This window comes from Oryzias melastigma, linkage group LG16 (assembly GCF_002922805.2).
Source record: "Oryzias melastigma strain HK-1 linkage group LG16, ASM292280v2, whole genome shotgun sequence".
Classification (NCBI taxonomy): Eukaryota; Metazoa; Chordata; class Actinopteri; order Beloniformes; family Adrianichthyidae; genus Oryzias; species Oryzias melastigma.
Window position 1 is genome coordinate 19622002 of NC_050527.1, and position 26228 is coordinate 19648229.

The window sequence follows — 26228 nt, forward strand, 5'->3', positions numbered from 1 at the left end:
AATCAATATGAACATTTTACGACGTTTATTTATGACTCCACTGTGTTCTGATTGTGAAAATGTTGATGGTTTATGGGAATTCGGACACAACCCAAAAAAACAGTGTTTTTCGAGCACAAATAGTCTAATAACAAATGTTTCTTTAAAAAAGTTTGAAAAAATTCCTACTTTTAGGTATATAAAGCTGTTCAATTAGTCACCAATCTATGTTTACGTCGACAGAGCGTCAGCATTCGCCATCCTATGGGAAATTCCATCAAGCGCTAGCATCAAGCTAGCGGATTTTAGCTTTTATGTCCTAAATCGATTTATATTTTAATGTATCGATTATTGATCTATTAAGTTTAGATTGTTTCAAATCGATTAGTCGATTTTATCACTCCGGCCCTAGAATCTACAACTGTCTCCACAGGCGCAGCGCCGTGATGGTTTCAACACCTCACATGAGACAATATGCTTCGCCAAACTGGGACCAAAACAAAAAACAGCTAAAACTCCTGCCAAAAACGTTTAATAAAATTCCTCAGCATGTTCAAATCAAACCTGGCCGAGCTTCAGTCTGTCTGAGGATACCTCCCGCATCCCTGCTCTGAGTGAAAACTGTCCGTTTCTGTATCTGATCCACCCAAGAGCAGCGGTTTGATCTGAGTCGATGGCACGGACAGCGCTGGCTCTCGCTCTGATTGAAGGTGCGCTACACCGATGCACCGGGGACTGCGGCAGCCACCTTTGAGCCAGCGCTGAGGCTCTGTGAGTGCTCGGCTGCACCTGCTCCCGCTCGGAGGTCCAGCACAAGAAAGTGTTGCCAAACTCGCTGGAGTCCTCTTTGAACTCCAGTTCAATTAGTTTGCCTCTTTTGTCTGTTTGTTTCATTTCGCTCACACCTTGCCATCACAGGAGCTAATTTGCGGTCTACTTCAGGTTACAGTGTGAAGATGACAGCCTCGTCCCTTCTCCCTCCCCCGGACGCCGCTCCTCTTCCCCTCTGGTAGCGTGGCATTTGTTACCCCAGGTGTTCCCGCTCTAACCGGAGCACGGATGCCATAAATTTGACTTTTTAATGAAGAACTAGCGCTTTGAATTCCTGCCTCTTTTTGTCCCTTTCAAACTGAAATTTGTTCGGAGTTATTCCTTCACACTTCTAAACTGATGTGCCTCGTGGGACTGCATTATTCAAGGGGGGAGAATCTTTTATGTTTTTGGCAGGCTATGCCCCAGTAATCATATCAATAATGTTTTCCTTTTGTTCTAGGGAAAAAGCTGAATGGCACAATTGTTCAGAAATTGCAATTACCGGCAGTGCCTTAGCTGTTTTACCCTTTTGTCTGTACATCCTTACTCCAACTTCAAAGTACAAGTCACGCTCTTTAAATAACCCAGTGGCTATGAAGTAGATGGTGCAGTATATAATGGTTGTTACAGGGAAGGGAAAGTACAACTTCTGGAAATCTTCAAAGAACCTTGTCACAGCCTTTTGATACTTTTTGTTTTGGCTAAAGCCTCCAATCTTCTTTTCGTGTTTGTGAATAAAAAGTCAACACGAATCCCAAATGTCAAAAAATAGACTTCCTCCTCGGCACTCCTAATCTATTGGGTGTCACACCCCAGCTTTAGCAGCCAGATTTTTTTGTATTACTCTCCTATCGGAGCTTACAGTAGCTAAGTCTCCCATTGCCTTTTAAGACCCAAATGATGTGGTATCCATGTTCCTTTTCATGTGTTGCAAAGTCTGTGCAATCTGCAGGTGTAGCCATTTTCCCATGATCCCTTCCTCAATTAGATCTGGTTAAAACTAACGTCATACTGGCTTAAATGTACCCCACTTCTGTGAATTAAACAGGACGCAATCCTGGAAGCATTAAATGGTTTAAGTGTGTTATTCCTCGACTATAGAAGGAAAAAGAGAGCCCCCCCCCCTTCCTTGATTAACTAAACCCTCTCAAATGTGATGGCATACTGTAATTAGCCCTGTGCGGACTTGAACGTGGGTTTTAAAGCAGCCACTCATCCCATGGCCTTTATCTTCTGCTGCCTCCCCGAGAATAAGGTCTCCCGTGTAAGGTTCCTCCACTGAGCGGCGACGCTCCGGTCTTAGCTTAGCCTTGTATCTGTGTAGTCACTCTCTGAAATGGGCTTGTCAGGGGGACCTAAAACCTCCATTAAAAGTTTCAGTCCATAATAGGTATTAAAAAGCTGTAGGAACACAAAGAAGAGTACCAATTTTCATTAACATATGAAGCACTTATTAACTTTGATCAGAGTGCGGTGAAGTAGCAAAGCCGCTTAAAGGCGCAAAGGTCAAGAAGTTGAATGCCACCAAAGACTCAGCCATTTGGCTTACCCGAGCAGAAAAGGGACTCCCCAGATAAGTGCACGGAGCACCTTGACGACCCACCATGTTGTGGGGCTGGAGAACCTCAGTTTGGTGGTGTCAGACTCCACGATTGGAGGGTGTAAGACTATTGCTAGAGCTCTGCTTCTTTTTACATAAAAGTTGACCTCAGCTGACACTGACAGGTGGGTTTGATTTCAGCAACTCTTACTGACATTGCTCCTGTCAACAACTGTGATGCTCTGACACAACATAGTCACACCGGAACAAACCGTTTTTACTGTACAATCATTTTTTTCCTTATCTATTGCACACTTGTGTCAAAGTTAAGGTCCGGGGGCCGGATCCGGCCCTCTGGGTTATTCTATCCGGCCCTCTGGGTTATTCTATCCGGCCCTCTGGGTTATTCTATCCGGCCCTCCAGATCATTTTATTTTATTGTTATTAATGACCCGATGTTATCTTGTGCTCATTTCAAACTTGTATAATTTTGACAAAATATATTTTTATGAGAGTAAAATATTGAAAGTTATTTAAGGTTTAAGTTGATTTATTCTGGAATAATATTCCTGCCTTTTTATTATTTATAATTATGTTAAAAAGTTACAGTTTAATGTTTTTAAAATTGGCATTCTGCTAGTTTTTTAGACTGTTTTAGCATTTACTAAGATTTTTTAGGATATTTTTGAGTTTAGCTAATATTTCAACTACACGCTAGCTGTTTTGGCTAAAAAAAAAATTTATTTTATTTTTTTTTAGAATATTTTGAAGTTTAGTTATTTTTTAAGCTACATGCTGGCTTTTTTGGCAAACCTAAGTTTTTTTTTTTAGGCTAATTTGATATTTAGCTAATATTTTAGCTGGCTATTAGCCACAGCGTTTTTAACCATCAATTTCAGCATCTTCAGCAGCTAAATTCAGCTTACAGCATTCACACTAGCATTATCACAGGTAATGCTAAATATTTAATTCATAATTAGGTGGAAAAGTTACAGTTTTACATTTTTTTACATTTTGTTTTACAGTCTTCAATAAAAATGTATCCTGTTCTTCCCACGACCTAAAGTGTGTTTTGGATTTTGGCCCCCTGTGTGATTGAGTTTGACACTAATGATCTATTTCATTATAGTAAATTCTGAAGATTATCTAACTGTTTAACCCTGGTTCTATCTTATATATTGATGTGTATCCCTCCCATGACAAAAGTGGACAGGATTTTATGTCTGCCACGGACACCAGTGAAGATAAAAAATCCTTAAAATCTTTGTCCTTTGGGGTCCAGATGACCCCACTTTTAATGTAAACATTCCTAGGATAGCACAAGGTTTACAATGATGGAAAATATAAATACAGAAAATATAAAAGAGCATTTTTTAGAGTAGATACTCCTACATTCACATCAGTGATTTCACGTTCTTTCTTTTGAAGCTCCCACGCTCCTTTGACTCACGGCAGAAGCTTGATCTTTTAAGTTGTTCTACTAAAAAAACAGCAGCCTGACCTCATTGCAGGTTTTGGACTTGGAGGCCTAAAATGATGAATTAATGTATTGAGTAAGGAGAGAAAAAAGCAGTAATTTTTCAGCAAAAATCTGTATCAGAAGCGTGCTGTAAAAAGTAATTCCACCAGTAAATGAAGAGTCAAGTAAAAGACCTTTTTTTTACAGTGATGTCAGACAATATGGCGACAGGGCCGAAAAGGGAAATAGTGACTTCTGGTTTACGGGTTTAGAATGGCAATATAACACACTCGCTGTTTTGAGTGATGTCACGTGAAAAGAGTTTTTGTTTGCAAGAATCTCAGACTGAGAACAGCTATATCTGCTTTGTGATTGCAGAAGAATCTGGCCTCCAACACCTTTTCCTCACGTTTACATTTATTGGGTCTCTTCTGTGGAAGAAGCCAGAAAACACACTGACTTCACAGTGAGGATTTATTCTCTACTAACACACCTGCCTCCATGTTTGTGAGGAAATACCTTTGTCAGTGGTGTGTTTTATTTATTTTTTTACTGAAACTGTGAAATTTCACCTTGTTTTACTCCCTGTTTTATTGTTGGCTGCCTGTGAAGGTCAGCGCAGGATGTTCCCTTTGAAAGCTCCAGGTGATGTCCAGTGTTTGTGTACTCAACAAAACAAGAAAAATCTTTTTTTTAATATGCTGTAAATTTTCAACTGTTAACACAATAATTCCAGTAGATTTTCTCCTTCAAAATCTACTGAAATTATCGTGTTGACAATAGGGCTGCCACAATAAGTCGACTAATCGACTACTAAAATAGTCGACGATCAATTTAATAGAGGGACTAAAAACTAATAGTCGTGTGTAGTAAAGTTGAAAGTTATATTGACATTATTCTAAGTTTTTGGACTATTTTGGCTTTTTTTTTTTTTAGCTATTTTTCAGTTTAGCTAATATTTCAGCAACATGCTAGCTATTTTGGCTAATTTAGGATTTTTTCAGTTTTTTAGGCTAACCTGGAGTTTAGCTAACATTTCAGCAGCATGCTAGCTGGTTTGGCTGACTGTGATCTTTTTTTTTTTTTTTGCTTCTGCGTTTTCAGCTATTAACTTCAGGGTTTTTAGCCAGCAATTTCAGCATATTCAGCTATTAGCATCTTCAGCAACCAAATTCAGCTTACAGCATTCACACTAGCACTATCGCAGCTAATGTCATAAAGGTCGTTTTTAGTTAGTTTAAAGCTAATGATGGTTAAGATGTGTGCTTTACATCCAGTTTACGCATGACCTGATTAGTCGACTAATCGAAAAAAATAATCAGTGATTAATGGACTCTTAAAATATTTGTTTGTGGCAGCACTAGTTAACAATTCATATAACAGTTAATGAAAGAACTTAAACACAGGAGCGACATAAAATGATAATAAATGTGATTCAATTTCTTCAAAAAAGAAATATATTACCACTGTAAAGGGATGGAGGGAAGTCAACCCTGCCTTCCCAGAACCCGAGATAGCAGATGAAAAACCCACCTTGACCCTCCAAACAGCCTCCCAGTCAGAAATCTGACTTGCTTCAGTCGGAGCCACACAATTACAAGCCTAATCTATTGGTCTTTGTGCAACACAGAAGTAATCAGAATCTCCAGCAACACAGGACCCAGATCTCCTGGCTCTTTCACTACAGCTGCTGGTGCCCAGAATAGTGAACGTTGGAATTTTAATGCACAGCTGAAGCTGGAGAATATGGGGAAATGCTAATTTGGGGTGCGATAAGATGAATCAAGTCATCCCTTTAGCCCCATTTGACTCAGTGGAGGAAATTAATCATTAATGTTTGTTAAGTATGACAATCTAACTGGGCCAGATCTACATGCTCAGAGACGAAGGCAGAGTGAGATAAAGACCCGGGCTGCAGACAGGGAGGAAAACTGCCAGATTCTGTAATGATGGGGAATTTATTGGCGTTTAAAGAGACAGTGGCGAGGCATTCCCTCCCGCCGTTCAGAGCGCCGCGCCTGCCTCAAATTGCGTGCAATTCAGACCTATTTTTCAGATAGCAGAGAAGTCTTACAGCTACGCTTGACTTTGGTTGGAAAGGTTGCTTCCTGGAATAGACCACATCTGTTAGAGCTGCTCAATCGGCATCAACAAACAAATATTCAGTATCAGCTGATGAACACGACCGCTGCTGGAGGGGGTGGCAGGCCCTGGCTTCAGAAATGGGGCGCCAGGTTTGTATTTGGCGTAGGAACTAGGGCTGGGTCATATAGGTTTTTTTATGTCATCATTATAGTTTTTCCATATTGTGTGATAACTAGAGGTGGGTTAATAAAATCTATTAATCGTAATAGATCAATAATCGATTCATAAAATATTAATCTAAAGCTAAAGTCAGCTAGCTTGATGCTAACGTTTAATGAAATTTCCCATAGGACGGCTAATGCTAACACTCGGTAGACCTAAACATACATTGTGACTAAATGAACATCTTTATAAACTCACAGACATGAATTTGACAAACTCTTTTAAGGTAAAGCTTTCCAGGAGAGGCAGAACAATGTATACGTATATATATATATAAATATGTAATCTCAAAATTGAATCAAATTAAAGAAGCAAAAGAATAAAAAAAAAAAATCAGAATCAAATCGATTCAGGCTCTTGTGAATTGAATCGTTTCTGGAAAATATTGTCGATACTCAGCCCTCGCGATAACGAGATATATCACGATATAAACAATGTGGCTCATAAGAGAAATGTGTAATCATCAGCAGGTTATTTAGATTTATTCAAATGGAGGGGTAGAGAAGAATTCTGACTGGGTCTAATACCCTTTAAAAAAAAGTTTTTTGGGGATAAATAGGGCTGTTAAGAGTTTTTGGTGCTCGGGTACTCGTGATCCGCTCCAGAAAAATCGAGTATGAATAAATGCAACATCCAAGATCTCTGATTCACCATCTTTAGAAATATAGTAGAGTGTAGTAAAATATTATCAAAATATTTTCTGGGGACGATGTATTTTTGCTCTGAAATGCAGATTAATGTTGGATTTTAAGTTTTCGACCTAAAACAAAGCCAAAAGAGGAGCGGTAACGTCACTGGAAGTAAACAAATTGTGTCGGTGAAGCTTCCGGTTTTCAAAATAAGACTAGCAAGAACTTTTTCTGTTTAAGAACTGACAATAAAGCTCCGCTCACTGACATAACTTCTGAAATAAATGAATAAACTTTAACACCAGAACTGATTCTGCCGCAGAAACAAACAGCTCTTTTCTTACGGGCTCTGCAACAATATGTAATACTTAGAACGTAAAATGTTAAAGAACTTTAAGGATAGAAAACTGTGGAGAGAATTTTCAGGTTTTGTTGTTAAATGATGGAAAACAGCAGTGATTTTTATCCCTTTGATGTTTTTTTATGTTACTGCTGAACTTAACCTGAAGGTTGACCAAAAAAAGGTTTAAATGACAAACATAATTTCTTTTTATCTGAATCTTTGTGTTTTTTCTAATCTCCTGTTCTAAATAAAGGCATAAATGGTGGTGATTTAATACAAATAATTTACATTTTCTTACATCCAGTGAACAGACATACACATAGAAACAAACATGATATTAAAAAGTAAGAATCGTGGTTCAATTCGTGAATCATTGATCTTGATTCGTGAGTTAAATCGTCACCTAAGCAACGATCCACAAGCGATAAATATCGTTTTATCGCCCAGCTCTAGTACAAACTAAAACTCAGAAATACTGTATTAGAAAGCGGTCAGGATTAGAGCGCTCTGAGCTTCTTAAAGTCTCGCACGAGAGATTGACATTTTCAAGGGCTTCCTTGGCAGAGACAATGCTAAAAGGGAGGGAAAACGCCAATATGACTTTGTTGCTACCTTGCTGGAGGAATTGTTTTGTGTAAATCGCCTATAAGCTTATTGACCTGAATGCGCGGCGCTCTGCATGTGACTGTGATTCGGCTAGAGAGCTGTCCTTTGATGGAGCAGCGATAGGGCTGATTTTAACAGCTCACTTGCTCCTCTTGCATGCCCGCCAAGCCAGAACCAGCAGGCCTCCCCCGGCCCCGCTCCTCCCCGCTCCTCCCCGCTCCCCTCAGTCTTCTCGCACTCAACCTTAAATACATCTTTTTGATTGCACGGGGAAGGGAAGCTTAGCCAGATGAAAATTATGATGGAGCTGATAATGTCCAGGATGATCATTGACAATCTGTCTCCTTTGATAAGCCTGCTGAGGTTTTCATTTCAAATGATAGAACAAGGTAATCTCCATTACTTAGAGTGCTTAAAGTGTGAATAAAACATATCGGTTTATTTCCTTTGTTGTGTAAAATGAAGTCGACATATTTGTCTGCGTGCGGGGCTTTATCAGCAGCAGAAGAAGTGCTGCTCCAGCACTTCTTTTTCCTGACAAACGTGCAGGAAACTTCGGTGACATTGTTCCCTGTGAGGTTGCCGTGGCGATTGTGTTTAAAATGCACTGCAAACGGCGCTAGATAGAAGGCAGAAAATCCTTAATCACTGCTTAATTAAGGAATCATCTTGTAGCTTCATTTCCTGGGCTGTAATTAAACACTTCCAATACGTTTCGTTACAGGGCTTAACATGTTCGCCTGAGATCAAGGTAGTGCCTTTAATGTTATCTCGCCAGCGCTTTTTTTTTTCCAAACTGCGCTTCATTGGAAGGAACTGTTGATACACGCCTTTGTTATCCTTGTCATAATACGAGACTGGTGTGCTAAAGAGGGTCTCGGAGCCCAACAATAAACAGTGTGGGAATTTAGTAGAGGGGGCTCCTTGATAATGTGCTGGGAGACAGGAGGATCGGGGGGGGGGCTGCCAGCCCAGGCAGACACTTGCATAAGCAGAACTGGGTCATAATGACCTCATGCGCTTTAAGTAGGACATTTCTGAAGACTTCCTTTCGCTATCGCTTCTTCCTTCATGTGCATCTCCTATTTTAGTGTGAGGCTGAAAGCTGACATCCTTTTGGCCATCTTTGTTTCCTCTTTGAAGTGAACCATGTCAGGAAATGAAAATAAAAATGACACCAGCTGCTGTTTCTTGTGGCACACAGTTCTTTTTCAGGTAAAAGAATCAAACCAAATATGGTAAAAACGCAGAGAAACAGTATCACACTCTGTTTGATCAACTGATTTCATATATTTTGCATGAGCCAGACTTCTACACTTTAATATATTCACATGAAAATCTACATATCCTTCCCTTTTTCTCCCTTGTGAAGTGTATGAAGTGTAATAATCCATCTTGGTAATCCTGGCCTGTCCTTGACCATTCACTATTGGGTTTATAACATCAAAGGGATGAAAAAGATGTGGTGACAAAAGTGAGAGTAATGTTCCTCTACAAACCATCAACCAGCGCTACATGCCTCTGGCAGGTTTGCTCTCTCGCGCTGGAGTTTGGAGACACACTGTGAAACCCCTGTGTGGATTTATTCTGAGTGCCACAGTAAAGGCACCTAGCAACTGGGATTTAGACTGCGCTCGCTGTAAATATGCAACAACAAGTTTCCTGAACAAGCGCTCCTGTTTGACGAGGAAGCAGAGTCTGTCTTACATCCTGGAAAGCAATGCCCAAATATACTAGAGCACATGTGTCAAAGTCAAGGCCCGGGGGCCAGATCTGGCCCTCTGAGTAATTCTATCCTTATGTTAAAAAGTTACAGTTTTAAAATCTTAAAAACTGACATTTTGCTAGATTTATTGGACTATTGTGGCACCTACAAAAAAAAGTTAGGCTATTTCAGAGTAATATAGTAATATGGTAATATAGTAATATATAGTAATATGTAATGCAGCTAATATTTCAGCTACATGCTAGCTGTTTTGGCTAATTTAGATTTTCATTTTTAAGATTTTTATAGGCTGTTTTGGAGTTAAGCTAGTACTTCAACTACATGCTAGTTGTTTAGGCTAATTTAGGCTGTTTTCCGGGTTTTTTGTGTCCATTTTGGAGTTTAGCCAACATTTTTTAGCTACATGCTAGCTGTTTTTGCTAATTTAGTTTTTTTTTTTCATTTTTTTAAGATAGTTTGAAGTTTAGATATATTTTCAGCTACATGCTAGCTGTTTTGGCTAACTTATTTTTTTCACTTTTTTTAGGCGAATTTAGCATTTATCTAATAGTTTTAGCTGGCAATCAGCTTCAGTGTTTTCAGCAGTTAGCCTTAGTGTTTTCAGCTATCAGCTTCACTGTTTTTAGCTATTAATTTCAGCATTTTCAGCTATCAGCACTAGCATCATTCACACTAGCATTATCACAGGTAATGCTCTACATCTAGCATTACTTGCTATATTTATGTTAAATTTACAGTTTTAAAGTTTAGTTTTAGAGTGTTCAATAAATCTTTATCCTGTTCAACCTCAGGTGTGTTTTGGATTTTTGTGCGATTGAGGTTGTCACCCCTGTCCTATAGCATTGTCTGCATCAGCCCCAAGACTGTAAATCAGCTCTGTAGCCACCTCGCTCCCACACATTGCTTTCCTTCCTGCTTCACGGGGCTTCCTCCCATCCTCATGGGATCTCTCTTGACTCAGATGTGTACAGCTGGGCCGGGTGGGCTCGCTGCCTGTGCACACGTTCAGACATTTACATTCACAAGCTCCAATACTCAAAGAAAAAAAAGTATAGAACTAAATGGTTTTGTCGGGAAACCATCCAGAATCTATTAGAAGCAGCTCTTTAGGCGGGCAGCGCAGTCTATAATGCAGTGCTTAATTAAATTAGCTTTCTGAACATTCATTTAAAAGTACAGCTCACCTTGTTCCCTGTGCTTTGTCAGACTCACTGTATTTCTGCTTTACAGGAGAGGAAGACGGCAACCGAGAGGCGGGAGACGGGGAGGCAGAGGGTCAGGGCGAGAACAGCCGGCACGCCGCCGTGGGGCCGGACGAATGGGATGGACCAAGTAAGAAACTCACAAACATCTCTTTACTCTTACACCTCAGTCAAATATTGTTTTTTCTACCTCCACACCATGCATCATTTGAGGTCACCTGATCTAAAATTACAGCTAAAACAACAATGGCATCATAAACAAGAATTCCACCGATCAATGTTCCAACCAACACAATGCAAATGTGTTTTTTTAAGAGTTTACTGTAGCAAGTCATGAAACGGAAAGATAATAGATGAAAGGAACAGTCTGCACACACACTGCTGAACACACTAAATATGATTCTCTTTAATGCATGAAATGACCTCAAGAATTTATTGCAGGTACATGACTTTGTAAAAAAAAAAAAAAAAGCAAAAGAGACAGAGAGGGAAAAAAGGAAAGATAGAAAAGGGAGAAAAAAGTGGATTTGGGCAAGTTGTGCTCGCTAGCTCAAAGCCCCCCGGGGTGTGTATTTTATACTGACAGTGAATCAGTGTTATCGCACCTATCAGATAATGCATTTATCATTAAATTTCACATTTGCATTTAAATCTGGGGAAGGAAATGAGCATTGCTGGCTAAAGATAAGAGCGCTGGGACGACAGTAATAAACCATCACTGTGATCAGTCAGGAGACAGGGCTGAGGGGGTCAGCTCCCAACTATGGGGGCCATGACAAAAAGAAGGCATCACACGTGGAGGAAAAAAAAGCCTTTGAGTGAGAAAACGCTGAGCTTCCAAATACTCCTGTGAAAAGGACGGGATAGATGTAGCATGACTAGATGTATGACGGACTGTAATTAAGCTTCCTCCTTCCACTCCATGAGAGTCGGGGCCTCAGAAACTCCATCGTCGAATCCACTTCAGAGAAGGGGAAGAGTGTCAACTTTTCATCTTAAGAAATGTAGCAAATGTAGTTCAAAAAAATAAATATATATTAAAATGTGTTATTTATTTTCAAAACATATCAAAGCTTTGACAGACAGAAAACCTTTATTAGTACTAGTTTTTAATCATAGAATATAGTAGACTTTCACATAACCTCTAATTAGCATCCATGTGGTCTTGGTAACAACTTCTTAGTTACCAGGCTTTACCAGCCCTTAAAGTCTGACTCCGATCATCTGCTGATCCATTCTGAAAGTGTTTCCAGTGGTCTTTTAATTATGATTATGTTGTTTTTAGCCAAAATGTAAAAAAAAAAACGTAATTTCTTTTTCCCGGACATAGTTTCTGCAGAGCGGCAGGAGGTCATCAGAAATTCACTTTCAAGTTAAAGTTAACCCTTTAACACCTAAGGCATCACCGATGACGCTTCAACGGAAAATCGCTAACGTACTCTAACATTTCAACCGTTAACGCGATAATTCCAGTAGATTCTGAAGGAGAAATGTGGCTCGATCGCATCAACAATTAAAAGATTACAGTAAATCAAAGAGCATAAACACTGAAGCTCCGGTGTTAAAGGGTTAAAGTATATAAACAATTTTATAACCATATATAACCAATCCGTGCCACTTCCGCATCACTTCTGCGTCCAGTGTGAACCTAACATGGATACATACTCCTCAAGAATCCATGACATAAGTTGTGGGGTTCCCCAAGGGTCAATTTTAGGTCCTATACTTTTTAATTTGTACATGTTGCCTCTTGGGGATGTCATCAGGAGACACGGCGTTGACTTTCATAGCTATGCTGATGATACTCAACTTTACATCGCCGTGTCTCCTGATGACCTTGAACCTGTAAATACTCTTTTAAACTGTATTATAGACATCAAATCATGGATGGCAGAAAACTTCCTCCAGGACAAAACAGAAGTTTTAATCATCGGTCCTGAAGACAAGAGAGAGAGAATTTTAACTCGTCTTCAGAATTTTAAACCTTCTCATTCTGTGAGAAACCTGGGCGTTCTTTTAGACTCTGAGCTCCTCTAGACTCCTTCACATTAAAAAACGTCGTTAAGATGGATTTTATCATCTCAAAAATATCACCAGAGTCCGCCCATTCCTCTCTCTTGCCAGCACAGAGGTGCTAATGCACGCTTTTATTTTTAGTCGTTTAGATTACTGTAATGCCCTGCTCTCTGGTTTACCTCAAAAATCTCTTTCAAACTTACAATTATTACAGAACTCGGTGGCACGAGTTCTGATGCTAGTGTGTGATGTATGAGAAGCACTTTTATAAATAAAGTTTGATTTGATATGACCAGTTGTCACGCGTCAAGGTGTGTGAAATTTGCTCTCTACATTTGACCCATCCCCTGGGGGAGGGGTGAGCTGCAGACAAAGCTGCCCTCAGGAACCATTTGGTGGTTTAACCCCCCAATCCAAACCTTTAATGCTCAGAGTCAAGCAGGGAGGAACTGAGTCCCATTTTTTAGAGTCTTTAGTCTGACTCGGCCGGTACTTGAACTCCACTACCTTCCAGTCTCAGGGCGGACACTCTACCACAAGGCCACTGAGCTGGTAGCAGATGTGAGTAGGACCACAGTCGTGGAGCACCCCCGCCCCTCTTCCCTTCCCTGTTGTTGAGAGCTTGGAGCCTGTCGCCCGCCTAGCTTATTTTACGTCACAAATAAACTGATTTTCAAACTGTATTTTTTTAAATAATCTAAAATGTAATTTAATTCCTAATTTTTTTCATATATATAGAATAGAATAGAACAGAATAGAATAGAATAGAAATACTTTATTCATCCCAAGCTGGAAATTTGGCTGTTGCTGCAAATAGACATTATTTATAGAAGACAAAAAGAATGAATACAAGAAAACAAAGTGTGCAAATTGTACTGTGTGAATATTATATGTTCTCCATTTTCAGAAAAATGCCACATAAACATGTTAAAAATACCCCTAAATATAATTTTCATTCAAGTAGGTATTTAGAAGAGGCTGAGTGTTGCACGCATCCACAGCTACAATAAAGTCTGTTTGTCCTAGAACACTTTCACCATAAAAAGTTACACCCAATAAAAAGTATGTCATAAAATTATGATACTACATGATCCATTAAAGAAGTCTATTTTAACCGTGGTTTTTGTAACAAAACAGAAAATGAAAACATAGGAAGATCCTGAAGACATGCTTGAAAATTACTGAAAAATTAGGAATTCGAAAAGAAAAATTCATTTAAAAAAAATAATAATAATGATACTGGAGACTTGGTCTTTGGTCCGTCTTTATACCCATGACAAAAATGCAACATAATGAAAATCATGTAAATACTTTATCTCAGGTGAAACTCACCCAACAATAGTTCTCTAGGGTTAAAAATGTTCTAGTTGTTTATTTAATAATCTGATAATCATCTGACTCTGCAGATTATCTGTGAATGTTCATGGTTTTTATTAATAAAGGAATCTTAGAAAGTAACTAAAATGCTGCCGATGTTTTTCCTAAATTTCAATGCCCCTGTTGAACTGGAAGTCACTCCTCACATTTATTCTGATGGCAGTATATAGTGAGGTCAAGACAAAACCCTTTTTTAGAAGTCAGATGACCATTTTAGACCCCCTTACCTCCTTGTTTTCCCACATTCTGTGATAAACCAGCACATTAGTGAGTGACTTACACAGAGGCATTCATGTCCCCACTCTGTTTTCTCAATGGCCAGTGTAGAGTGGGCAGAAATTAATCTTGGCACACAATATTGCCATTCATTCCCTCATCATAGCTGCCATGAAAGGTCATTTCCCTTTTTAATTTTTCCCATTGTGCTGAAAAAGTCAGATGGGCATGTTATAATTTGAATAAAGGGGGGAATCAGACAATCAGATAGGAGCGTTGGAAATGACATGACTTCCTGTTGAAAGCGATTAAAATGAATTTATTTAGTTAGAGACTGTCTACCCTTTAATCTCTCTATAAATGTGCAGATAGTTCAGCGCTCAGAAGTTCTTTGTTATTCTTTGGCTTTAAGTTTGTGATTATGATCACCAACAGATAACTTTAATCACAGCGCGCGTGCATCTGAATGGGATGTGTAATGGACGTGGCATAAAGAGAGAGCGAGGGCCTTTAATGAGGTGGGCCGGATCAGAACATGCCCACCTGCTTTGGTGATTCAATTGAAGTTCCTCCATTTGCCAAGTCACAACAAAAGCCTTTACAATCTTCGTCCTGTAGTTTCACTTCTTTTTGTCCCTGCGCTTCGTCTCCACTTGAGTAACTCATGTCAAGTCCACGATTGCCTCCCTGTCTGCGATTGTCTTTGGGAGTGAAGCGGCTCCGAGTGACTCCCCGTTAATCTGATGGCTGGCTCCGCCGTGCGCAGAGAGCTGCTGTGGAACACCCAGTGAGTCCCCTTTCCTCTGCGCTCGTCTTCACAAGTATGTCCTTAAGCAGATCAGCCCGCAGATCTCCTGTCTCGTGTTCATTTCTCGTCACGGATGTTTCCCCATCAGCCGCTGATTTGGAGATAGCATGTCATGCTACTCTCCTCATTTCAGAGACTTGCAGCGATAGGAATCTGATTCAGTCTCTCTCATTCTCTCCCACTTGTTTCCTCTGGGCTAATTAGAAATGGGGTGTGTTAGCCAGCTAACTCTGCTAATGAACTTGTTCTCCGTCTTATCTAAGTGCTCACTCTTGTACACCACTCCCACTTGTGAAAATCATGGAAAGCCAGGCTTTGTTAACAATCCTCTAACCAGGATCTTTGCCATTTCAGCTTAAACCGCCTGGAAAAAGAGCTTTCTGGTCAAACATAAAAAATCTCAAAACTGAGAAGATACTCTAATGTAGGGGTGTCAAACTCAATCGCACAAGAGGCCAAAATCCAAAACACACATTAGGTCACGGGAAGAACAGGATAAACATTTATTGAACACACTAAAACTACATTATTAAAACTTTAAAACCGTAACTTTTTAACAAAATTATCAACAAGATATATAGCATTACCTGCAGCTTAAAAAAAGCTAAAATCCAGAATATCATAAAAAAACAGAAAAGCTTAAATTGGACAAAACAGCTAGCATGTAGCTGAAATATTAGCTAAACTCTGAAATTGCATAAAAAATTTTAGTAAATGCCAAAATTATCCTAAAAGTTATCAGAATGCAAGTTTTAAAACTTTAAAACTGTAACTTTTAACATAATCCTGAATAATAAAATGGCAGGAATATTATTCCAGAATAAATCAACTTATAAATAACGTTCAGTATTTTACTCTCCATAAAAATGTGTTTTGTCAAAATTTCTGTGCTCTAAGATCATTTCAAGAGTAGGTCCTGATGTGAGGTTTGACTAAACTTTTGTTTCTTTGCCTTTTGTTGTACTTGAATAGAAATCCACAGAGAGGTTTACGTCTGGTGAGGCTCTGACGTCATCAGTCAGATTTACAAACATATGAATCCTACAGAGCAGCTTATTCACCACTGGATTGACAACTGTCAAAATGTGTTGTTTAAAATTTCATTTCAGCATTTTCTTCTGTTTACAAACTGTAGCATTGAAAAAAAAATCACCAAAATTGTTATGATTGACTTATTTTACCTATGAATGAAGTCTGTGCTGCTCCCTCTGAAGAAACAGATGAATGTTCTGTTTGTAGAAGTCTTTTTTTCTTTCTTCAGTGTTAAAAGTCTCTCTGTCTCAGTCGAGATCACTGACAAACAAATTCTTGAGTTTAGAGGTTTAAAACCAAATCCTACATTTAGAAAATTAGAAAATTGATGCTAAACAATATTAAAGAGTAACTGGACGGCTGCACTTGACTTGCTACCTCTAATTCTATTGATCTTTAGCCGCGGTGTCACACTCTCTGGGCTCACCAGCGCCCTCTGCCTACGCCGGGCGGACTGTCTGCCTCATCTAGTGTGTTTTTTAAAGCACATTTTTGGCAGGTAAAAACACTAAATGAGTCTCAAACTGGCACCAATGTAATCAGACAGATGGCGAGAGATTAGCAAATTAGGTAATTTTAAAATAAAGCGTATTTTATGATGATGAAAGACCGAAACAATACAGCACATGCGGGCACTGGGGAGGCGGGGCTACAGCTGCCTCACCGGCGCTGTTTGGTGTATTTGAACAGGAAACTCGTAAATTTTGCTGCTTTTTTACTGAAGAAACATTGAAAACCCACACAGAAAAAGGTAATCATAGAAAAGACTTGTCTAAAATGATAACATTTGATTTTTAATTTTAAAAGTATTTTCATTTTATTTAATTTATGCATTTTTTTAAGCTATATCCTGCCTTCACTGACTGTACGTCTCTGGTGACATCACACAAGTGAGGCTCTTGTCTCTTCTTCTTCTTCTTATATAAGAGAAGATAGAATGAATTAAAACATAATCATGTTACTTTGAAACTTTCATAAAGTACCACATCTCTTTTGTCTCAACCCAAACCAACACTTCCTGAACAACAATGTTCATGTAAGATGATTTTGAGCTCATTTCAGAACGGCTGTGTTTATGCACTAATGTTTTTCTTCCATTTTTAAAGTCTAAAAACCAAACTGATTCCAAACCACACCAGGTTCCTCAAATGGAAGGAGCGTTTTAGTCAAATGACTGGTTTACTGACCAGAGAATGTGTTGGATCAATCTAGAACTCTGAAGTCGTTGATGTGCTCAGTTTGCAAGAAACACATTTGAATCAGAAGTCGGTCTCATGCACTGAGGTCGTGCAGCTTGAAAGGCGTGTGGGCCGTCGTAGAAGACTCTCATGGCTTTTTAGCAGACTTGATCCAGCATTAATAGTCAGGTCAAATCTCCAACGCCTTCAGTTCTTTTATTCCTTTTTGCAGCAGTTTTTAACAAAGTCTGACACAAAATTTTAGAAATGCTTCTCAATGAACAGAAACCAATGTCTTTCTCTGCAAAGCCAGCTTACACATTTAGAATCACGTGACCCGCTCACCTTAAAGGAGGGACGCACCAAAAAGAAAAACAAAAAAACAGCCCAGATGGAGTGAGTGTGACAGAGGGGCAAAAGAAGACACATGATCGCCTCGTACACAAATCTCTCTTTTTGGCCGTTGTTGACAGCCAGCCCCGCCCAGGGCTCGGCTCGTGGTGCCAGCTGGGTACCAGCCAGGGCGAGGCAGGGGTCACCTGAAAGAGAGGCCATCTGAATTCACCTGACCATCCAACACAGATGGAGCACCAACCTGAAACACCAACTCCCCACCAACCCTCAAATTCCCCTGTGACCACATTTAGCAGGCGCATGCTGAACACGCAGTTTCACTCAGACGTTAAAACTCCCCCGTCTCGTGTCTGACTCCAGCGAACAGCAAAGATCTGTGGCCGTTCTGTCTCCTCCTGACTAGAGACGGCAGAAAGACAATCGCCATTGCAGGTGTAATGCGCATATGTCAGGAGAAGCGGAGGACCAGATGGCCACAATATTGTGGCAGGTGCCTCAACAAATGTTTGCAGCTGCCCCTGCTGCTATTTATATCATGCTGAAACACAGACATGCAAATATTTACTGAAGGACAGCGGGGCCTTTATGTCGGGAGTCAAAGCCGTCACCACGAGCAGCCGAGGTTCAAACCCGGAGGGCAGCAGTCAGCAGCACTTGTACCAGTTCACCCGTGGAAGCTCACTCGGGTTTGGTTCATTGTATGCTGAAGAAAACGAACCGTTTAGATCACAGGTGTCAAAGTCAAGGCCCGGGGGCCGGATCCGGCCCTCCGGGTAAATCTATCCGGCCCTAAAGATCATCACAAAATATATTTGGAGAGTAAAATATTGAAAGTTATTTAACTTACCCCAACCACCAGACCGTGGAACAACTAATAAATTATAGCCGTTTTTTGTTGTTGTTTTATTTATGAGACAGAAATCTTTTATTCTGAAAATCGACCGGATTCTCTCGATTAGCTGGAGCGCTAAAAGCAGTCTGGCGGCGTGTAACAGGAGAAAAGTTGCATTCGGAATCTTTCTTTGCAAATGTAAAAGAACAGATGAAGAAGATCCCACACATCGTGCCTGTTTGCAGGGAGAGTTGCGCGGTGCGTCCAAGTAAGCGCACGCAGGGGGAGGGGCGATCATTCACGAGTTTTGAGTTCTTCTGCTTTGTAAAAAACTATTTTGTGTTAAAATGCTTCACTTGAAGGTTTTGCATTGAGCTTCAAAGTATTCGGATTTGTTTCCTACTGAGCATCACTAACTGATTTGTTGGTTGATGATTTTATAATAGTTAAATAAGTAAGGGATAATACCCGACGAAGTGTGCGTTATGAGAAATTAACGCACGACGCGGAGGCCTAAACCGTCCGACGCGAAGCGTTAATTTCTCATAATGCACTCTTCGGAGGGTATTATCCCGCTTATACCATGGTCTTTACAAAATAAATAAACATTTAATCAATATTTAGTACTTTATTCTTGTTATTTCTTTGGTTTAGCTCATTTTTTCACACAAAGCGGACTATTTGATCATCCGTGATGCGGTTTGTTGTCACGGTGACATGGAACACGGCATGAAGCCGGAAGCCGTTACAGACCTCAGCTGCAGCGGTAAAGTGTCGCTGTTTTGAAAGAAAGACCCGGACAAATTAGGATATTTTTCTTCTTTTTCTGACGTTAATCCTTCAGTGAGCAGCTAGAACATATTCAGCTTCTGTCTGTGTTTCATTTCACGGCAGGTTTGTTCTTCTGAGCTGCTCTAAAATGAGAAACTCCCTCTTGTGGTGAAACAGAAGACTACACCTTTCATGTCGAGTGCTGTTTTATTAGAAGGAGAATAACCAATTTGTCAATATTAATTTACCTTACTAAAGGAGAGGAATATAAATGCTGGTCGCTACAATAAGTTGAATAAAGCATCAGTTCAGAGAGAAAGTTCATCTATTACTGCTTGTTTTGTCCAGACGATGAAGGAAAAATGTGTTTTAAAGAAGCCTGCGCACTGATATCGAACGTTTGGTCTGTGTGACCGGAACTTCTTTTTTAGGTGTGCGTTATTACTGTGCATTATCAGTTTTTAATGCACACCCAGCAGCCAATCAGAATCGAGTATTCACCCAGACCATGGTATAAACTAGTTTTTAATCACTCTTGACATGTTGATCATACCAGTGATTTAAAAGGTAACAAAACAGTAAATCGACTTATTTGGTTGTTGACTTATATAAATGGGGCATTAAAAGTGTTGTCTGTTGGTCATTGTCAAATTTAAAAAAAAAAGAAATAAACTTGTTTAATTCATGAACATATAGTCAAAAACATCTGAGTGCTGCCCCCTACAGGTTGAAACGAGATATTGTCATTGAATTTTGTGATTGGTCAACTGGTGTAAGTCCCAGAAGTTTGACGTCATCATGCTCTGAGCTCTAGTACAAAAAACCCCGCCCATCTTTGATTCTGTTAGCTTTAGCATGGCTCGTTGGTGTTTTGCCTTCAGTTGTCAAAAATCTACTGACTCACACAACTTTGTGGTGGACTTGGAAGTTAGGCAACAGTGTTTGAGTGCACTTGGCATTATGTCCAGGTCACTCTGTCCTGGTGACGGATTTAATGAACATTTCACTCAGGATTGTTTGTTTAATATGTTAGCCTTTATTAGCTATGATGCTAGCTGCATTTTACCACACGAGTCCCCGGCAGCCCCGCTGTCCGGCATTGCAGAACCAGCGGCTCGAAACAATAAGGTTCTGGACCATGAGCGCCGCCCCCGGGAGAAGGGGGAGGAGAAAAATGCGTCACTTTGCGTCATTTTTTTGTTTTTTAATTGAACATAACAATGACAAACCACTCTCCGCATTGAAGATCCAGCGTACGTTACATAAAGCGGACCTAACTGTCAATCATAGATCTAAACCACACCTCCGCCACTCAGTCCAGCTCCACTAGCCCCGCCCATTTTTTTGGACATTTTTCAAATCTGAGCTAAGGATCATGTTTGCCCTGTTTGGTTATCTTTTAAGTTGATTTATAATAATTTATATTGCTATATTGATTTATAATAACATTCGGTCTGTTTTTATTCATAGTAATGTTAAAAAGTTAAGTTTTTAAAGTTTTAAACATGTCATTTTTGAGTGTTCAATAAATGTTTGTCCTGTCTGGCCCTCGATCAAAGGTGTGTTTTGTATTTTGGCCCCCTGGTTTATATGGTCTGTTCAGAGTTTTACTCTGTCGTTTCAAAACTAACTTATAAAGTCAGACAAGAAAGTAGAGAAAAAAAGGTAAATACAGCATGGGAACAGTTTAGTTGTCTGAGTTTTTCCAACTCAACACCCAAGTCCATTACTAAGTCAGGGTGTCGTCAAGGAAGGCGGGGCGAGTCAAAATGAGGAGAGACAAACGGAGCACCCAGATGCAGATTAGGCTCCAGAAGATGAGGGTGTAAAAGGGATTTAATGGTAGGATGGATTAGAGAAATCCTTGTAACAATGTTAAATAATTATGGTTCCAGCCGAGATCAAAGCGCCATTGATTGAACCCCTCAAGCCTTCAGCACACAGAGTCTTGGAAAGCAAAGATTGGTAAACTTGCGCTCAGACCACTCCGGCTGCTCCAGTTAAATTGGATTGGAAATATTAGGATACAGATGAATCCTTCAGGAGGCTTTCGGGAAGCTTTTGTCACCAGAAATGTAGCTTGGGAGCGCCATGAAAGGTTTGATAGTGTACTGTCTCGGCTGAATCTTAAGACGAGGGTGTCGCAGCTGTCTCCGCTGATACCTAAGCGTTTTAAGTAGACTTATAGGCACACTTGACTGTTATATCAGCAAAGTGAAAACTTTCAGGCTTTCATTCAGGGTTTTATTTTTTTTTCCTCCTCCGTCTTCTTGTAATCAAGAAATTTGAACGTGCATCTTGGCAATTCCCCCCCAAAGAGGAGGGCTTTTTTATCTGGCGCATACAGAGGTTTATTCAAAGTCCTCTGACATGTGTCACAAAACATGAGTGACACTGTGATCGCCGATAGCGATGACGAAAGCCCATCACCGGCTCTCCTGCCAGCGCTGGGCCTCGGCTGATAGGAAAATTAAATTCCAATCAAAGTGCTAAGTTTGTCCACCTTTTTGCCAAATATATTTGTTTCCTAAGAGACGGGTGATTAAGGCTTCACGCCGCGTGCATCACCTGTGTGCACGGCAAACACACACACACACACCCTGATGACTGAGAAAATATGCAACAAGAGATTAGACAAATCACTGTACTCCTGTGCTGCATCGGCTTGATGCAAATTTAGTCACTGATCCGCAGTGCTAAGAGGCTTTATGAGGGAACTTCATGGTTGTTAGTTATATAATCTAAAATAGGGCCAAATGCAATCACTGTTCTTATCATCTGAGGAAGATGTCACTATATTCCGTTTTAGTTCTGTGTGTGGGATGTGGCACACTGAGAAAGCCTTAATAAGATAATTCACTTGCAAGCATTTTGTCCACATTTCAGCTGAATATCTGTCCACTAACAATGCCACCCTTTAACCATAATTACTACGCTATTTCACATGAACAAGTCAAAGACTTGAACACACGCAGAAGAAAAGATGGAGCTGTTGCTAAATGTGACCGTTCTAAAGCGTGGCTGGAGGTACTGTTCTGCCCCCAGGGACTTGACACCCATCGCGTCTTTCTTTAGCTGCCTCGAACATGTTTGTTCTGCAGTGCTTACCCTCCCAGGCGCTGTAGCAGCACGCCGTTTTCTAAGAGGTATCATTGTAATTGGCTGAATATTTGATGTGTGAGTTTAGCATTAACATGGAGACACCCGTGCAGGCGGCGCTGGAGGATAGAACGCCGAGCAAACTCTGGATTGTTCAACTGAAACTTGCTCAGAAGTGGACTTCTTACATTTTTTTTAAATAAAGACAGACTCTAGTTATTTATGCTTGGATTACTGCTAAATCTAGGTGGCCCTTCTTACATGTAACTTGGCTTTGATTCATGATGTCTTCACTCAACGATTTTAGCTGTGTGGTTCACCCCCCCTTTCCCCTGTGTCACCCACACAGACAGTCTCAGGTAAGGATGTAACGATTCAATGTGAATCGGTAAAAAAACAATTCAAACTCGTCAACATGTTCAATTTTGCAGAAAGTGTAAAAATTAGATTGTCATGGCCTATGGCTAAATTCAGAAATGCAGAGCAGATGACATTTCTCCATGCAGACTCGCTGTGAGTGTGCGCACCTGTAAGTATGCGCTCACCTGTGAGTGTGTGTGACTTTGAAAGTGCGCGTGCCTGTAAGAGCACACGCCTTTGTGTGTGTGCGCCTATGAGTGTGCGCAGCTGTGAGTGTGCGCGCACCGGTAAGTGTGCGCACCTGTGAATGTGAATATGAGTATCACATGCCTATGAGTATGCACGCGCATGTGAGTGTGTGCGCAGCTGTGAATGTGCGCGCACCTGAGTGTGAGCGCACCTTAGTGTGAGCGCACCTGCGTGTAACTGCGCGCCTGTGAGTGTGTGTGTGCGTAGTGGCGTGGCTGCATGTTGTTCCTCTGCGATCCTCAGAAGTTTCATATAAATTAGTTCCTCCACGATTTTGCAATGTTGCAATTGCAACTATTAATGAAATAGTTATCACAACTTTTGATCAATCTACCATCACAACAGTCATGGTGACCACGCAACTTCACGACTGTTTCCACTCAGACTCCTTCCTGGTGGCCGTGCTCTTTTTTATCAACTCTCATTCAGCTCTCTGTCTTTTTTTCTCTGCAAGCTGCGTGTGAACGCTCATTTAGGCTGAGTGTGAACACGGGCGAATGTGTAGTGGTTGGGGGGTGGAGCGGGCAAACCGAGTATGAAAGGATTTGTGATCATTTCAGTATCATATATAAATATATATATTTTATTGAATCCTTTCTGTTCGTAGGAAAACAGAGAGTTTGATGTAAGAGGATTGAAATACCTTTAATTCATTGTGCTAAAAAAAAATAGAAAAAAAAATCAAAATCATGACTTTAAAACTGTGAATCGAATCGAATTGACTGAATGTTTACATCCCGAGTCTCAGGTGTTAACACCTCCAGCCCCTGAGAGCCTTCCATTGTCGGTAGCTCTTACTATCATCTTTGCCTTTTCGGGAAGAGGGTGGGAGCACGGGGAGCTGCTTGTCAAGTGAATTAAAATAGCAAATAAAAACAATAATAGTGATACTGAAAAGTTAATAAAAAATGGCATGTTCCTCCCTGATTGTGCGAGTGTTGCAGTATTCAATTATGCAATTTTCATTGGCATATTAATCATCTTTTCAACAAACAAGCCGCCGTTAATTAAAGCAAAGCATGGATAAAGACGTGTTGCCGGATCATCACTCCGTTTATCACCGCACGCACACCCGCAGTTAAGTAAATTCAGGCTGTGAGATGAATTTCAATGGTCTGCCTGCAACTTTCTCTCTGTGTTTGTGGCCTCATTCATGTGTTCCAGGCAGGATTGCTTCAATAAAATGTGTTCAGTTTTGGACGGATCATCTAGTGAGTTTAATTGTTAAAAACAGGTTTCTATTTAAAATTCTCTTTAGCCTCTTCTCAGATTCGGCCGACTGAAGGTGAGGGATGTTGCTGCACCTCCTCAGGTTTGAGCGTGGTGTGTAGCGGGCAGCCAGCGGAGCTGTGTGACATCTCTGTACACACAGGACAGCTCTGCCAATTCCACACGGCCCTTTTTCTCTGGCTTTTTGTGCCGCCTCTGTGCCTTGCTCATTGGTGGGAGGGGATGGAGATTATTCAGGATCTGGGAAGATATGGGCCTCTCTAATCATAGCCCACTGCCTCCACTGTCATTCAGCCACTAAATAGAAGTGGAGAACGCGTCTTGGTGAGGGGAGCACCCAGACAGCCATGTCTGTGCTTCACTTCTGCCAGCAGAGAAAGAATTCAAGGCATCTGCAGACATGTCGCTCGTCCCCGTCCCTCATTGAGGAGCAACTTTATCAGCAGCAGCTGCTCACCCACTTGCTGAAGTGGAGGGCCAGCCGCCTCTTAACTTAAACATAAGATCTTTGTGGTTTGAAGCACTCGGCTGCTCTGCGCCCAATGTGGATCTGAAAGGCAAACACGACTCCCATCAGAAAACCACACCTCGTGGAAAACTTGCTCGAATCTAAATGCACTCAAACAGACTGTTGCACTGGAGCGAGATCCACCACCCTCAAAAGAAAAACAGGGAGACGATGGAGAGAGAAGGAGGGAGGGAGGGAGAAAGATGGAGATGGCGAAAAAAGGAGGAGGAGGAGGAGTGAGAAAGGGGGAGAGAAAAGTCAAAAACCTCCACATAACAATGCCGGAGAAAAATCAGAACATTTTCCACTGAAAGATGGGCCATTTCCAAATCCTTGTGCCCTATCAGACAAATTAAAGTAAATCAAGCATGAAATGAAGCAGAAGAGCCCGGAGATAAGGCTCCTTTAAGTCGTTTACAGATTAGGACAGAGGGAGAGAGAGGGAGAGGAAGAGAGGTGCATCTGGTCTGTGCCAGTGAAGGAGGCTAGTTTCTCATTTCACAATAGCAGCCTGTGTATAGGATTACTCTCCCCTGTCACCGACATGAGGAGCAGTGGGAGAAAAGACGTCCACAAAATGTGTCTGAATGTGTCCCCTCAGAGATGTTTTAAACCAAAAACCTCCCAGCGCTGACCAGATGTGACATGAGATAGGTAAAGACGTTACACGCAGCGTTTGACCTGCCGAATCCTCTGATTTGTTTGGTATTTCTGCCGCCCCTTCACCTTTTCTTTTGCTCAAGTGGCTCCATCACCGCACAGCTTAAAGATTCAAATGAGCCCGGTATTGGCTGAGCGCCGTCACGTGACTGTACGGCTGTCAGCTCCTATGTGTAAGCGCGTCTCCCATCAGGGAGGCCAAAAAAGGGTCTGTAAAATTGATATTTTCAATTTGATTTTGTTGTTCTATAAACTAGGTCGTTCAATCTGTGCCTTCCGTCTTACGTCAACGGATTAATTGCTTTTTTTATTTCAGCCCTCGCTAATAATCACAACATAATTATAGAAGGATATTTTGCAGTGTTCACACATAAATGCATGCAGGAGGCAACCCCCTCCCTCCGTCTCTGCTCTCACACGCTCATCACCCACACAGGGCCAGGGTGCGCTGCTCTTTGATGCCGCCCGTCGAGCTCTCGCTGGATTTGGTTTCACTTCTTTGGTGAGTCTTTTCTAGGAGTGTTGAGAGGTGGGCTCGGCTCCGGCACTCAGCCGCGCTCCGACACAGACGGAATCTGCCTCCTGTCTCCGCGAGCTGCTCTCCCAAGCCACAACCTTGACCTTCCCGGCCCTAATCTTAGGTTTACTTCCTCTATCGCACCATCTCCAGGCATTTAAAAATACTCCTGAAACCCAATGATTTAACCCGCTTTCACGCTGTTCACATCAAAACTGGAAGAAAAAAAAAGCTTAATCCATCTTATCTGTTGACTGTCAAACTGCACCGGCTAAAACCTACTCACAAAACACAACTAGGTCACCCGGGAAGAAAAAAAACATCAATTCCTTGTTGCAGGATGGTAATTGACTTTGGGAAGATTGAGAGAACTTAACAAATCTGCACCTCCTGAATAATATCAAGAGGGTACATTTG

At 40.9% G+C, this 26228-nt stretch overlaps 1 protein-coding gene across 2 annotated transcripts in view; it reads left to right on the top strand.

Annotated features, from left to right (window-relative positions):
- Positions 1-26228, top strand: part of zfpm2a (zinc finger protein, FOG family member 2a) — a 172347-nt gene that overhangs the window by 44540 nt on the left and 101579 nt on the right. For both annotated transcript variants that reach the window (XM_024267352.2, XM_024267353.2), the window contains exon 3: positions 10633-10734. In XM_024267352.2, the coding sequence (XP_024123120.1) occupies positions 10633-10734 (102 nt within the window). The remainder of the gene's footprint in view (positions 1-10632; positions 10735-26228) is intronic.